At 39.2% G+C, this 16,882-nt stretch overlaps 1 protein-coding gene across 1 annotated transcript in view; it reads right to left on the bottom strand.

The window, feature by feature from the left end:
- Nucleotides 1-16,882, bottom strand: part of LOC126259203 (protein jagged-1b) — a 591,182-nt gene that overhangs the window by 6,852 nt on the left and 567,448 nt on the right. Inside the window, exons 8-16 of the mRNA XM_049955794.1 lie at nt 8,014-8,127; nt 7,222-7,434; nt 6,813-6,940; nt 6,474-6,624; nt 5,514-5,660; nt 5,313-5,426; nt 4,961-5,188; nt 4,416-4,760; nt 3,767-3,966 (exon numbers count right to left, since the gene is read on the bottom strand). Of these exons, the coding sequence (XP_049811751.1) occupies nt 3,767-3,966; nt 4,416-4,760; nt 4,961-5,188; nt 5,313-5,426; nt 5,514-5,660; nt 6,474-6,624; nt 6,813-6,940; nt 7,222-7,434; nt 8,014-8,127 (1,640 nt within the window). The remainder of the gene's footprint in view (nt 1-3,766; nt 3,967-4,415; nt 4,761-4,960; nt 5,189-5,312; nt 5,427-5,513; nt 5,661-6,473; nt 6,625-6,812; nt 6,941-7,221; nt 7,435-8,013; nt 8,128-16,882) is intronic.

Below are 16,882 nucleotides of genomic sequence, written 5' to 3'. Positions count from 1 at the left end.
TTTGTACCGCCACAAATTCACGAAGAATGGCCAGATAGCGTGATGCAGTAATCGTTTCGGATCTGAAAAATGGGCCAATGATTCCTTTGGAAGAAATGGTGGCCCAGACCAGTACTTTTTGAGGATGCAGGGACGATGGGACTGCAACATGGGGCTTTTCGGTTCCCCATATGCGCCAGTTCTGTTTATTGACGAAGCGGCAGTTCTGTTTATTGACGAAGCCGTCCAGGTAAAAATAAGCTTCGACAGTAAACCAAATGCTGCCCACATGCATATCGCCGTCATCAATCCTGTGCACTATATCGTTAGCGAATGTCTCTCGTGCAGCAATGGTAGCGGCGCTGAGGGGTTGCCGCGTTTGAATTTTGTATGGCTAGAGGTGTAAACTCTGGCGCATGAGACGATACGTGGACGGTGGCGTCATTTGGACCGCAGCTGCAACATGGCGAACGGAAACCCGAGGCTGCTGTTGGATCACCTGCTGCACTAGCTGCGCGTTGCCCTCTGTGGTTGCCGTACGCGGTCGCCCTACCTTTCCAGCACGTTCATCCGTCACGTTCCCAGTCCGTTGAAATTTTGCAAACAGATCCTTTATTGTATCGCTTTTCGGTCCTTTGGTTACATTAAACCTCCGTTGAAAACTTCGTCTTGTTGCAACAACACTGTGTTCTAGGCGGTGGAATTCCAACACCAGAAAAATCCTCTGTTCTAAGGAATAAACCATGTTGTCCACAGCACACTTGCACGTTGTGAACAGCACACGCTTACAGCAGAAAGACGACGTACAGAATGGCGCACCCACAGACTGCGTTGTCGTCTATATCTTTCACATCACTTGCAGCGCCATCTGTTGTTGAAAATTGTAACTACTGTAATTTCGAAAGTTTGTCCGCCTGAAAATGTACTGTTGTCCCAAGCATATTGCAACAAACGGTGTATTTCTATCGCTGCTCGTTTAGTTTTTATTGCCGTTTCAAATATACCGGTCATTTTTGAAACACCCTGTACATGCCTCCTCTCGTATGGTATACACAATCATTTAAAGAATTGTTTAAAAAATTGGGTATCTTTACAATAAGTACATCTACAAATCTGTTGTGTATATCACGGAAAACATTACTAAATATTATACTAATAGTTCTATATGTAATCCTGGGACAAGAGACAGTTTGGAATCACAGTTACCATGGAGAAATAAACAAAAGACTTAAAAGAGCATTTTCTATCAGGGTATAAAATTGTATAATAAATTGCCCAAGGAGATGAAAAACTGTGAAAATACATCCTCTAATGAAGCCAATTAAAACATTATTCATAAAGAATGCATATTACACAGTCAAAGATTACACAGAGTAGTACCTAATAATGAAATGGGATAACTAGAACACCTTGCCACATTACAGAACTGTAATGCTTTTGCAAGAAAATCATATCATGAAATCTATAGTCTCTTTCTTCCCATTTATCAGTGTTTCTTATTTCAGAATGACCAGTTTTAGGCGATATTTCCCATCTCCAGACATGTTAGACAACAAAATAAATAACTACTGGGCTCTAATCCCATGTTTACAAAGCTTACAAAGCATTTTATAGTATTTCAGCTTCGTAAACACAGGATTGAATCCAATTGTAATTTATTTTGTTGTTTAACAGGTCTGAAGATGGGCGACTTCGCCAAAACCAGTCATTTTGAAATAAAAAAAACAACAACCGACAGTCAGAAAAATAATTGTATTTTGTACAGACAGGATCACAGATCATTCCCTGTGACAAATATGTCCTGTTTTGATAAAAATCTTTAGTACATGATAATAATGTCTTGTCATTCTCCTGAGTTCAATATCTCGTGCATCATGGGGGTGCTGACTCAGATTTTCAGTTGGACCAGGGGGAAAACGTGGAGATGTGCATGGGGAATACTGGAATGTTTATGGGCATGGAGTTAATGCAGGGGCATATTTTCATAAAGCATACTTATATACAGGGTGTAAGTAAAGGGAACACTTTCAATTATTTTTTACACAAAGACAAAACACTGTGCAGATGTCATACATATTGCATTTTGAAAAGAAACTCTGAAAGTTTTCTTTACAAACATTTGATATTCGAACCACGAGTGACTCAGCAGATGTCAGTATGGTAATCGAATTCTTGCCATACCCGACCCAGCATGACATTGTCGACAGTGGCAGTCAATACACCAGATCTTTAACGTGTCCCCACAGAAAAAAAGTCACACAGAGTGAGATATGGTGATCGGGGAGGCCATTTCATGAAACAGCTGTCCTCTTCTGTAGCGTGGTCAAACTCGCCATGTTTGTGACTAGTGATGACTATCGGCAAATTACCAAACTACGCTGTGGCAGTATACATGAAAAAAAAAACTTTCAGGGTTTCTCTTCAAAATGACATATATATGATACCTGTACAATGTTTGGTTCTTGTGCAATAAATAATTGGAAGTGTACCCGGACTTTATATACACCCTGTACACTGTGTCTATGAATATTTTTGGAGCTAATTATTTTCATTCTTTTATGATGAAAAATCAAATGGCATCATAAGATCAGCCCTGGATGAACGACTAAAAAAATAAATAAATAATTCCAGTCCAAGATGCCAGAAATGGCAGTCGTGTATGCTTGAGGTAAGAGTCTTTTTGTTGTACCTGTTTGAAACTCAATGTGTCATCTTTATGGTGAGTAGCAATCTATCCTTTTGCTAATAATGGTATATAAATAAAAACTATACCACTGTGTTACCCTTCAATCATCTGCAGCATAGTGGTTGGCTGTCCTGACTTTTATTTATTATTTTCAGCCTAGAATTCATTATTGTAAGCAATTTTCAAATGATGGTGGTCATAACATTAGTTTGTGGTACAAAATTGTATCATGATTGTGAAGGAAAAAATGAAAAATAAAATATCCTGTGCTGCTAGAAAAGTAAATGCTTAATACCTACAAGAGGACTGTCACATAGGAAACTTCGAATACTCGAACTACAAGGATGGATATTGGATTACTTCTGATACGGCACAAACGATCCAAACAATTAAGATAATACATCACTTATTTTCCTTCTGTAATTTCTATTAATATATAATGTGTTAAAGGTCAGTCATGAGCCACGTTTTGAGAGTGACACAAATTGAGAGCTAATAAGAATTGTGAGTTACAGCAGTAGTAGAGTAGTTAAATAAATACAGACTTATGGAACATAACTCATATTCAGTATCATGTTGTAGTAAAGTAATATGAATCAATGTGTTGTAACTACAGCAGACTTGGAGGAACCATACAGGTAACTGTGAATGGCAATCCAGTTGAATTTAGCCATAACACTGAACAAGAAAGTACAGAGTATGATGAGACTCAAAAGTCATGAAGAAAGTAACTTGAATGTGTTGTACCATTATAATGAGTACAAGAAGTTACTATCAGAGAACATGGTACCTGTTATGTACAGATAGTTGTTGGAGTACAGATAAAATAAACAGCAATGAACATTTGGAAAGTACTATGATGAACTAAACTGCAGAGTAACAAAAATACATGAAGTGATAATAACCTTTATGTTCTATAGACAACTATTATGCTTGTGTGTGGTTGGCAGAGGCGTGAAGAACAGCAAAATAATGTAACATGGTTATTAATACAAGAGAATGAGGCACAGCCCATGATTTGTACATCTAAGTTAGTTCTTCTCAGCAACAGTATACAGACAAATTTCATAAATAATAAGTTTTTTTAAGTGAGCCACATACCTGATTTGACTGACAAATAACAGCTCCATGTGTTAAGTTGGGCTGCCCAAGGCAGTTTCCTAATCCACACCAAATTTGTGTACAAACTGGTCCACTACTGGAGCAAATGCATGTATTGCATTCATCAAGCCACGTCATATTCCTGGTGTACTTTCGTCCTTCCCATTGACACTCTCCAAGTGCAGAGAGATGATCAGCCACTAAAGAAAGTACACATGTTGTTACAGACAGCATCTACAATAGTCTAGAAGCTTATACTTTGTATTTGGGATATAACTGAACAATGTCTGAACATCAGATTCCTGGGACAGACGAGGAGGGAATTTCCTTGGTGCAGAGGGATTCTGAGATGATGGTCTGAAAACATAGTTCCTCATGGTGCTTGGTCTTTGCAATGATAAGAAATAGAAGCTTTCAGATATTAACAAGTGTTGGGTAATTTTGGGGAGAGCTTGAACTACCACTTACACAAAATATCTGAATCAATCTTGGCAGCACAGCTATAAAAAGACCATGTCTCACATGTATACCTTTTGCTTTATGCAAGGCTGTGTAATTTATTTACAAACAAAATAATTCCCACAAGTAAGTAAATAAAAATAAAGAATTATATCTAGAAATGACAGTATCTGTTAATAAGTTTAGTTACCATGTTCACAGCGCAGTCCAGTACGCCCTGGTGGACAGATGCACCGAAATTCACCAATTCCGTCCACACACGTGCTTCCAAAACTGCACGGGTTTGAAGCACAGTCATTAACATTAATTCTACAATCAGGTCCAGTGAACCCCTCTGCACATTCACAAAGGAACCAGTTTACTCCATCAACACATTTGCCACCATTGTAACAAGGGGGCGGATGACAGTCATTGATGTCATGTTGACAATGTTTTCCCTCAAAGCCATCCTTGCAGATGCATTTGTATGCATCTCCGGTATTCACACAGGTGGCACCATTCTGGCAAGGATTTGATTTGCATGCACTTGACTTTGCTGTAAATCACCAAAAAACAAAATTTAGAAAAAAACTAAAATTTAATTATGTAAAAAATTAATTGAAAACCAAGTACAATTCATTTGCAGAATAATGCTCAACTCTACAATTACCATTTTTGAAGTCTTTGTTATATCAGTGGAATTGTTTATGCTAGCTGTGATACCGACTTAACATGCATGAAGATATATTTACTCACCAATGTGACATGTTGTCCCTTCCCAGTCTGAGGTGCAGTGACATATATAAGTATCACCAAGATCCTGACATGTTCCACCATTACGACATGTTGTATGATCACAATGACTGTCCTTTAGGTTGCAGGTTTTGCCCTTCCATCCATCTCTGCAGATGCATTCAAAGTCTGCCATTCGATCTAAACAACTTCCGTTGTTATGACAAGGACTGGGACTACATTCATTCTTATCTGGAATGGTAAATAGTGGCAATCATAAAATATATGTGCTTGTGATGCTGAACACCAGTTAGTCTACAACCTAGTGCTTCTGTGCAAGAACCTTCTACAGGTTTCTAATTAAAATACAACTTACTTCTTTCACAAATGTCTCCTTCCCATCCTTCTTTACAAATACACTGAAAGGAGTTGACTTTATCCACACAAGTGCCACCATTCTGACATGGATTAACTTTGCAGTCATTTATATCTGTTAAAAATGGAGATAACGAGGAATAAAAATGCAGACGATAAATGAAATGTGGTATACTGACATATAACATACATATAAACTCACTCTCATGGCAGTATTTTCCTGTGAATCCAGGATCACAGTTGCATTTGAAACCACCTTCTGGAAGACTGACACATACTCCGTGGTCACCACAAATTCCTGGGCTGGTAGAAGATGCATTTCCAGTTTGCACCATGCAGCTGTCGACAGCTATAACATACAAATTTTTGTTGTTGAACATGTAGTTTTATTGTATGATGTTCTAAGCAAAGAAGAATGGTGGCTAGTTAGTCTAATGTGCCACAACCAATTTCATGTACTAAATATGTATCAATGAATGCCCAGAAACTGATGACCATACAGTGTAGTTGAGGTATAAAAGTAAAAATTGTATTGAGAAAACTAGTATACCAGTACAGATAATTTTTAACCACTTACACAATGCAAAATATAATACAACTTTTAATGGTGTGAACATGGTCAATTATAGGTAATGAGATTCTAACAGGGGCTCAAACTTTTAAAGCGTTCAGAACGGCTCTTTCGGAACCTGGGGCAACATTCTTTTTGGTATATTTGTTACTGGCTTTAGCTCATTTCTCTTCACAGCAGGGAGCCACCAGACTCCCTGCTGCCTCTTCAATAACACCAGAGCTGTAGTACATGCATGGGCAATAGATGTGGAACACCTGTTTCAAATTACCCTGTACACTGGGATAAACAGCAAAGATAATGTTTATTTTAAGGGTTGTGCTGATAATTATAAAGACCTTTACATTGTAGAAATCACTTAATCAACAGGAAAGTTAATGCAGTTCCAGTACTAAATTACGAAGTGTGACATGTTACACAGAGAGCAAATTACGCATTTGATATAGCTGGTGTCGGAGGCCGCTATTTCTTAGGAAATGTTTTTTTTTTTTTTTTTTTTTAAGTGCATAACAAAACACAGTTAAGTAAAAGTTATTAATAGCAAAAAATTACTAATAAATGGTATGAGAAGTGTTAAAATGTGGTACTTACTGTTGCAAGGAGGATTGTTACACTGTATTCTAGGTGTACTGCAGTTTTTTCCTTCCCAGTTCTCAGGACAATGGCAATAGTAATCTGCTTGAGTATTGAAACACGGGGCAGAATTTTGGCAAGGGTTTGGTGTGCAGTGAGCTGGTTGAATCTGAAAATTACAATTTTATTTGTATTCTCTCCAGAAGCATAAGATTTGCTACACAATAGTAGTTTACATGAGGCACATTGAATAATGTCGGTTTTGTTCCATCAAGATACAAAAAGATAATCTGTCAAATGAATTGTAATAAGGAGCACAAGACCATTTAGTAACTTCACGGTTGCTACTGCACCTACCTCACACTGATCTCCAGTGTAGCCAACAGGGCAAATGCAGCGATACCCATTCACCTGGTCTGAGCATTCTCCACCATTTTTACAAGGATTACTCTCACATTCATTGATGTTTGTGTGGCAATCACGTCCTGTGAAATAATAATTACAATAGAAAATACATCCTCTCAATATATTTACTTGCTAGAGGAAAAAAAGAGTAAATAATTAACACAAAAGAATAAAGGTTATAAATAGAAATTCAAATGTTTTTGGCATCTTAATTGCCTGTCAAAATGCAGATTCTGTGTTGAAGAGACAGACTGTTGTAACAAGGAAACAAATTCTTATTAATGAATCTTGACCCCTTACACTGCTTCTTTCTTATTTTCCGTTATTAAATCATGCTAACTTCATGTTGTGAATGATTTACCTGTAAAGCCTGGCTGGCAGGCACAGTGGTAGTCATTGACAAGATCTATACAAGTTGCTCCATGTTGACACTGGCCGACACAGTCATTAATGTTTAAGTCACAGTTTTGTCCTTCCCATCCTTTCCTGCATTTGCAACGATAACTTCCAACAACATTGTGACATGATACGGCATTCTTGCATGGATCAGGGTCCTGTTGGCATTCGTCTGCATCTGTGAACCATATAGGTATCATTCAGTACACTCAATCTTTTGATTCTTCACTTTTTAAGGATCATGTGAAGATAAAGTGTAATTAACTGATAAATTTTAAGTCCACAACTTGTCACTCGATACTTACGGACACCTTTTATATAAAGGCATAGTCAGGAACTTAAGAGCTTATAGCATTGGAAGAATGATTCCTGTGATTTGTCAACATATATTTTAAATACTTACTTACATTACAGAAAGAGTGAACGATAAATAAACATAAGAGTAGACTATCTACTAATAATTCAAAAATTTTAACCTAGTCATGTGTGTGAACAATACCTTTCCAAAATTTTTCTTATACTATCTTGGCAAAAAAAACGTGCATTATCTAGTTATATGGAGTTTCTGATTAAAAATTGCTTTATTAATAATAATGTATTATATTTGGTAGGTCTGACTTATGTACTACTGAAACTCTACAAAAATTATAAACCGAGTAGTGGTAGCTTAGTACAGCAATAAACTGCAATACCATAGGATTTTATTTACACACAACTTTTTAAACATAATTACATACAAATATATATGTCAACTCACCAAACTGACATGCATCTCCTTCCCATCCAGGTGGACACAGGCACATGAAACTATTCACCTGGTCAACACATGTTCCACTATTCTGGCATGGTGCTGAGGCACATTCATCTATATCTGCAAGAAAATGAAATAAACTAGATATATCGTTGACACCTTTCCTTTCTTATACACGTGACAAAAAATTGATAGTTCAGAGTTATTACCTCCGAGGTACAGAGTAGAACAATAAAATCACATAGTTCTTGGTACGATTTGTAATAACACAAGTCCGGAAACGGGGTATCAGTAAGTAAACATGTTAGTTAACCATTTCTGTGTTTATGCTCCTTGTGAGAGTAAGTCAGTGGCCTATAATAGTCCAAAGAAAGAGCACACACAACAGCATGGTATGTTTTTAAATGGCTGGGTCTATTTTTTTAAGGAATTGACAGATTGATTCTTCCAAATGATCTCTTAATTCGTTATCATTCATCTTTGGGAGAGTGAAACATGGAACATGGGTTTCGTATAAAACTGGTCATGACATAGTATACTAAATTATGCTGCGCCTTTCGTAACACACCTAATTTCATAAAAAGAAAATTAATAAATTATATTTACCGCGTATGCTGTCCATCACTTTCGCGGATGACTTGCACAAAACTTTGTTTTTGGTACCAGAAAAAAAAATCACAATTTTCCGAACGATTTTCACTGTACTGGTCTTTTTCCCCCTCATAAGGCATACATTACTCATCGCTCGTTATCGACGCACTGAAATTGGAGACACGAATTTCCTTCGTTCATTTTGCAGTCGTCCATTGTCTAAACTTTTATGTACTTGTAATGTCGCGTCTTCCTACTTATTGGGAAGCAGAGGCAGCTCCGAAAGCCAATCCAGTTTGAGCCCTTCATCTTTCTACCGACATGGAAGGAAGCTGTGAAGATTTGGTAAGTAGGTAAAGGGTCGAGGAAAAGAAGAGCTGGGGAAAAAAGAATAGGAAAGCCGTTTCATTAGGTAGATAAACTCAGGTTATGGGTACAATAAGAAGACAACACCATTGTAAAGAAACGCTTTTTCTTTTCGTTTTAAATTATCATGTGTGAAATAATGATAAAGAAGTGTTGCAGTTGGCTTTTCCAGTGATCAAGAAAAATTTATATGCAATAATGCTGATATTTAAATCAAACTATATTGTCCCTCAAATCATGCAGACGGCACTGAAAGGCGCAAGCAACGAACATTTTCGATTGCGTGAGTTTTGAGAACTGCTTAGTTTCAGTATGGAAGTAGCTTTTACAGATGCCTCGACGGCGTAGTAGTACCAACGCTGTCTCTATAGACTTGGTGGTTGTTGCATTATATATCCACGAAGGGATCATAGTATTCACTGTAATTGGTGGCTCTCATAACCAATTCGTTTCTTAGGCGAAGGACTCCAAATTTAATACAGTTCTGGCGTATATGGAAAACGTCGTGAACACAGTGCAAAGACGTAGCTTATTTATACGCGAAGAAACTACCGAAAGGTATGGGGAACCGACAGCAGCTTTGAGTTCAAGGTAGTCTATCGGCAGTAACACTTTCCAAAAGTCACGTAATTATATTGACTTTATACTTTTTAAGAGTGTTATTGTAAATACGATTAAATACACGGTATTCAATGTATTGTTTTGGTAACACAAAAGAAATCGCATAATTTTGTCAGCGATTTTCACTGTAGGCCTACTGGTTTTTTTTCTCCCTCATAATAACCCATCGGTTCATCATCAACGCAGCGAAACTGGAAACATGCATTTCCGTTGTTCATTTTGCAGTCGTCCATTGTCGCATCTTTTATGTACTGTACTTCTAATCTCTCGTCTACCTGCTTATTGGCAGGCAGCTCTGGAAGACAATACTGTAAAGCCCAGCACCTTTCTGCCTACACAGAAGGGCACTGTTAAAATTAGGAAGCAGGCCTACCTACAGCTTCAGTACATGATATTTTGAAAACGCGGAGTCAAGAGTTTCGCAAGTTACACAGGCTATTCAACTGAACAATGCTATTACTTATCGGTGGAAAAAATAGTCAACATTCCAGTGTAGTTAGTTCGATGTAGTGAGACAGTTTGTAGCTGAATTTCGGATCGTTCATAAGATTAAAATATCCGATGAAATGCCAGTTGCTACATGTTTGTAAGCAATTATATTTATATATGATAGCTCTGTTGAGAGATTGCATTATGACTAACTTTAACCGATTCACATTATTCCAATGGAGACAGCTTGGTCAAAACAGTAGTCGCACTTTAAACATAACACATACTGCACTGAGACATTAGCTTTAATTTAGTTTGAATTTGAAATTTATATAGATATAAACAGTGAAATGTCGCAGAAATTTACACCGTTAGTCTTTAATGTGGGCAACAGAGCTTTAAGAATACTGATGTCCCATGTTACTCATTCCCAAAACAACTTTCGTAGTCTTGATGTAATACGTATTTTTTCTGCAATCCACTCCCTGTTCTTGTACTTTTTTTTATATTTTTATTATTGGCCCGGAATACTTGAGCAGTAGTGTATTCGTCACTCATTATTTAACCCTTTTCAAAGTAATCAACAAGAAGTATACATTTCAAATCCTGCTAAACACTGGCCAGCGTTTACGGCAAATGGAACTGCCTTGCTTTTGTTCAGAACCACTGACTTCCAAGTACTCCTTTGATGGTTTCGTGCCACGCTTCGCCCATACTAACAAAATAGCGTTCAAAAGCAGTCATCACGTAGAATTCTGCCCCCCCCAATTCGTAAAAATGTAAAATAAAGTGAAAGACTCTCTTTAGAACTTCACAACTTTTCGATGGCGACGAATCACAGGTAAATAAATAAATAATGACTTCAGTTTATTTGTTTAAATGAAACGAATGCAGTACGACTAGTATAAAAAGATGTAAAAACAAAGTTGCTGCACAGATGAAGTTGATATGACCGTTCGTGCAACATATACCTCCATAATACAAACAAAATTTCGTTCTACACCTACAGTACATCCACTGGGAAATCGGGCCTGATAGACTAGTCACTAGACTGTAATATTAAAGCTCGTTCCTTGAAACGGAATTGTCAAGTGATCGCCGGCCGAAGTGGCCGTGCGGTTAAAGGCGCTGCAGTCTGGAACCGCAAGACCGCTACGGTCGCAGGTTCGAATCCTGCCTCGGGCATGGATGTTTGTGATGTCCTTAGGTTAGTTAGGTTTAAGTAGTTCTAAGTTCTAGGGGACTAATGACCTCAGCAGTTGAGTCCCATAGTGCTCAGAGCCATTTGAACCATTTTTTGTCAAGTGATCGAATCCCGGTCTGACCACGAAATAATTCAGTCTGCCTGTAACCTTGCCTCTGTCACACCGTTTACATGGGACTACCAAAACCGGATTTCGTAAACCGATTTCCCAATACCACTTCTGAGTGGTCATGTAAACACTTCAAAATCGACTCTGGAAATCTGCTTCTGGTTGCCGGTCTTCCAACTCCGCAGTCGATTTTCGTTCACATGTAAACGCAACCGGTTTTGAAACGTGCTTGTGTTGTCAAGTTTCGTCTTATTATTAAATTTTTTTTGGCTAATATGGACGGAGTGGCTTTTTATATAGTGAGGGATAATTAGAAATATTAGACTGAAGCTGTTTACACCTTGTCTAATTGAAAGGAAATAGAGATTGTGCTGAATGAGTCATAAAGTGTGGCAGCCGTTTTCCAGGAGCTATATTTAACTGAGCTAGCAAATCCGCATCAGACCTAAACATGCAAACACGACAGCGTAAAACGGTTTCAGCAGTTCGGTTTTCGTTTTCTGGAACATGTGTCATAAGCAAACGTAGTGAGTGAAGAGTCTACAGGAAAGATTCGTAGTTGGGAACGTACATTAAGCAGTGGGGCCCCTTTTGTCGGTAGGATAACGGAGATAGGTTTGGGACACCAAAGTGGCCTCCAATTGAAAGCCTTGCATCAGGGGCATTATTATCATCATCCGCTGTGAAGCGCATGGCAGAGGATACTTCCCATTGCACCTCATAGGGTTTGTTCCCGTTCCATTTGTATACCGGGCTCGTGGAAAGAATGCCTGTTTGCGCGCTGTAGTTAGACTAATTTTGATCCATAATGAATTTTCACTCTGCAGCGGAATGTGCGCTGATATGAAACTTCCTGGCAAATAAAATTGTTTGCTGGGCCGGCACTCGAGCATGGGACCTCTGAATTTCGTGGGCGAGTACTAACGACTTTGTTTTTTTGGAGAGAGGAGAGGAGGGGGTTACAATCTCGCCTTGTAGCCCTTCTTTCTCTCTCTAAAAGTGCCTTCCATGGTAGCTTCTCACGCTACAGCCTACATTTTGTTACGGCGTAACGTAAAATACTCCTCTTCAGTGAAATAAGCAACCAAGGCTCCTCGTCAAACCAAAAAAGAAAAGCTCAGTTTCAAAGTTAAAACATAATACGTCTTCCAAAGCACCCGACTGAACTATCCAAGTACGACTCACGACCCGGCCTCACGGCTTTAGTCTTACGTTGTCAACGCTTTCCCAAGTGAGCGATACACTTAATGCCTGTTCTAGAAACTTTGTACGTAGACTTTTTGACGTGTTGGTAAGGCCGGTAATACACTATCAAATTTCTTTGTCAAATATCTTTGTCCAATATCTTTATCAAAGATATTTGATGGTGTAATAGGTTACTTTGTCAAATGTCGTCCAATATTTGATCAAATCTGGGGCCTCGCTGTAGATTTGATCAAAGAAGTCGCTTGTCTTCTGTTCACTGCAATGTGACATGTTACCACATGGAGCGCTAGCATCGCTGCTTTCTGTCGTCTGTAGTGTTTTTATAAACATTGCCGGTAAATACAATTGGTGTGTGCCGACAACTACAAAATTAATAGAGATGTACGAAGCTGACGAGGCGCTTTACAACATGAGGCACGCCGAATACAAAAATAGATTACGAAGATTGGAGACCTGACCTAACCTAACCCTCTCCTGTAGCAAGGAATCGGAGTGTTATAGTGAGCCTGTCTTCTGCAGATGTAGCATTTCTTAAGTGAATATTGTGCTTTGTGATATGAGGATACACTTCATTGAGCACATACAGAAATGTATGCTCATCCATTCTTAAGTAATTGGTGTACGACTTGACGTCCTCCACTATAAGCTCACTTAACAAGTTCTGTTGAATGCTTTTATCGTGTCGTCGTAAAACCCACGGCTTCACCCAGGTATGTTTCCTTTTTTTTCCCCCGCTTCTCTTCCGCATGTGCACACAGTGCAATTGTGGTACATGCAACTGCTGCGGTTAATAAGTTGTTGTTGTTAGCCATCTTGAACTTTGACGAAAAATATGATGACAGTGTAATTGTAATACCCCTTCTAGCGCTACGTCAAAGGTCTTTGTCAAATATATATGACGGAATATTTGATCACATCTTTGATCAAATCTTTGACAAAGAAATTCGATAGTTTAATACCGGCCTTACGCCTATCCTCCAGCGTCAGCCAGTTCAGATTTTTTCAGCGTTCCCGTTGCTCTCTCCTGTGGTTCAAACCTTTGACAATTCCACGCGCCGATCAAGAACTCTTGGCGCTTTGGCCGGTATTACACTATCAAATTTCTTTGTCAAAGATTTGATCAAAGATGTGATCCAATATTCCGTCCAATATATTTGACAAAGATCTTTGACGTAGCGCTACAAGGGGTATTACACTGTCATCAAATTTTTCGTCAAAGTTCAAGATGGCTGACAACAACTTGTTATTAACCGCAGCAGTTCTACGTACTCCAATTGCATGGTGTGCACATGCTGAAAAGAAGTGGGGGGGGGGGGAATGGAACCATACATACGAGGTTGACAGTCTTAAAAGTCCTGGGATTACAACTTGATAATAAATTCAGTTGGGAGGAGCACACCACAGAACTGCAGAAACGCCTTAACAAATCTGTATTTGCAATTCGAGTGTTAGCAGACATAGGCAACACAAAAATGAAAAAGCTTGCATACTTTCATTCCATAATGTCATATGGGATAATATTTTGGGGTAAATCTTGAAGTCAAACAAAAGTTTTCAATGTCCAAAAGCGTGTAATACGTATTATTTGTAGAGTAAATTCACGGACCTCCTGCAGAAACCTCTTCAAAGAACTGGGTATACTAACTACTGCCTCTCAGTATATTTACTTCTTAATAAAATTTGTCGTAAATAATATATCTACAATACCAGGAACAAAAATGATCTGCACAAGGACTTAAAAGCACTTACTTTAGTTCAAAAAGGGGTCCACTACTCAGGAACACTCATCTTCAATAATTTGCCAGGAAACATAAAAAATTTAGTTAGAAATAAAGATCAGCTTATCAGTTTAAAAGGAGTCTGAAAGACTTACTACTGGCCAACTCCTTCTACTCCATTGGCGAAATTTTTAATAGAAACAAATGATGTATTGTATTTATTCATACTATTAGTATTTTTATTTCAGCTTTAAAAAATCGACATGTTCCACATCCACTAGGATCTCCTCAGCACGGATCAATGGAACGAAAAACTAATCTAATCTGGGTGAAGCCGTAGGTTTTACGACACGATAAAAGCATTCAACAAAACTTGTTACGTGAGCTTACAGTGGAAGACGTCAAGTCGTACATCAATTACTTAAGAATGGATGAGCATACATTTCTGTATGTGCTCAATGAAGTGTATCCTCATATCACAAAGCACAATTTTCACTTAAGAACTGCTACATCTTCAGAAGACAGGCTCACTATAACACTCCGATTCCTTGCTACAGGAGAGGGTTATGTTACGTTAGGTTAGGTCAGGTTAGGTCTCCAATCTTCTTAATCTATTTTTGTATTCAGGGTGCCTCACGTTGTAAAGCGCCTCATCAGCTTCAGACATCTCTATTAATTCTGTAGTTGTCGGCACACACCAATTGTATTTACCGGCAATGGTTATAAAAACACTACAGACGACAGAATGCTGCAGCGATGCTAGCGCTCCGCGTGGTAACATATCGCATTGCAGTGAACAGAAGACAAGCGATTTCTTTGATCAAATATACGGCCTCGGCCTAGATTTGATCAAATATTGGACGACATTTGTCAAAGATCCCTATTACACTATCAAATATCTTTGACAAAGATATTGGACAAAGATATTTGATAGTGTAATTCCGGCCTTTATGCCGAAACTTTCTGCTCCATGCGTTGTTCTGTTTCTGATGGCTCCTGTTTATGCTGTATTATTCATGGATATCAACGCAAAATTTGTCCCAGACTGAGAAATTTTCTATCATACTCTCCTATATTTCCAAGGAACAAAGTGAGTTTCCCTTTTTTCCGTGAAAATTTTGGGGTTCTCGCGCCACTACTGACAGGGGACGTCTGCGGAGACGGGAGAGGCGCAGTGCTGCCGACTTGGATCGGCGAGATGTGAGCGTGCGGAGCGGTGGCAGCGCTGCAGGCGGTGATTCCCCCGACCCCCGGCCCTGGGGCCCGCAGCAACGGACCCACTATCCCTCCTCCGCACGCCCACCGGGCCCCGAACCGCCAAGCCTGTTATTTCCTCCGGACAAGCGAGAGGGTTAAATTAATTGGATTCCGTGGCAGTGGCATGCCCGGTTACCGCCTTCCACTGTGGCTCGCATGCAGGCAGGCCTCGAAGAAAGCGACTTTACTTCCTCCCCACTGAGGAATTCTGCGCTGAGGTTTTCAGACGGCGGAGAAAAATTACGTCGCAGTTACCGTCGTTGTCTGCTGGCGATAATTAACAGCTGCCATTGTGCATGCTGTCGCTACTCTTGTTTATGTCTGCACCATTCCGGTTTCGGCGGCCGCTTCGCCGTCTGGCTTCCGCCTACAGAAAACGCCTCTGAATATTGCCTTCAAACGTGAGTTACCTGGTCAAAGAGCGCAACAGTGAAGACAGTTTTAATCGCAACCTCTTTCGTATAAAGTTAGTATTTTGCGTTTGTGACAATTCGCGCGATTTTTTTTTCTAATTTTTCTGCCATTACAAAACAGACGAATAATATCAAGTGGCGAAATAGAAGATAAGAAATAAGCATATCTAGTACTATGGCAGTATCATTAGAAAGGAAATCTCCGACGAAGCCCCCCCCCCCCCCCCCACAAGTGGCAGAAACATGAGGGCACTTTATACACATGGCGTAATTCAAGCAAAATCCATTTTTTTTTTTTTTTTTTTTTTGCGTTTTTCCAGACCAATAGAGACAGGAAACATCAGCACGAAATTTTGTGATTATAATATTGCTGTAGTCTTCAAAACCCAGTAATAAATTGGCAAAAGAAATCAAAATAACGAAAGTTTTATTTCCCTGAAGAAAGAGGATGTCAACATGCCAACCAGTTTGACATCGTTTTCGGCAATTTTTCAGAGAATTTTTAATTCTGAGTGGTCCTTTTACAAAACACAGGTTTGCTTACTCTGATGAAATGTTTTTTGGCTGTTACATAATGATCTGTGTGACTTTATTTAGCTATAAATACATAAAATTTGTTGAACACTGTGGCCTTATGTGATTGTTATCTTATTATATGGCCGCCTTCGAAACTGAGTGGTCAGCCTGGCATGGTTGCCATGTGAGGGACACGCGTTCCATTCCCGGTACTGCGAGGGATTTACCCTTTGTGAGAGGAATGGAACGGAATTCATTCACTTGAATGAGAAGTGCCGGCTCCAAGGTCTACTAACCCGACCGTGCTGACCGCACAACCCCCCCCCCTCCCTCTCCACGCCCACGCCTTACCGCGTTCAAATGACACCTTCGCCTGAGAATGACACGGCGTTCGGTCGAACCCGATTGGCCCTCTGTGGCCAGAGCGGCTGTCCTTTGTATGTCT

Source organism: Schistocerca nitens, chromosome 5, assembly GCF_023898315.1.
Source record: "Schistocerca nitens isolate TAMUIC-IGC-003100 chromosome 5, iqSchNite1.1, whole genome shotgun sequence".
NCBI lineage: Eukaryota > Metazoa > Arthropoda > Insecta > Orthoptera > Acrididae > Schistocerca > Schistocerca nitens.
Note: the sequence above shows the minus strand (reverse complement) of the source record. Positions and strands in the feature narration are given on the sequence as shown.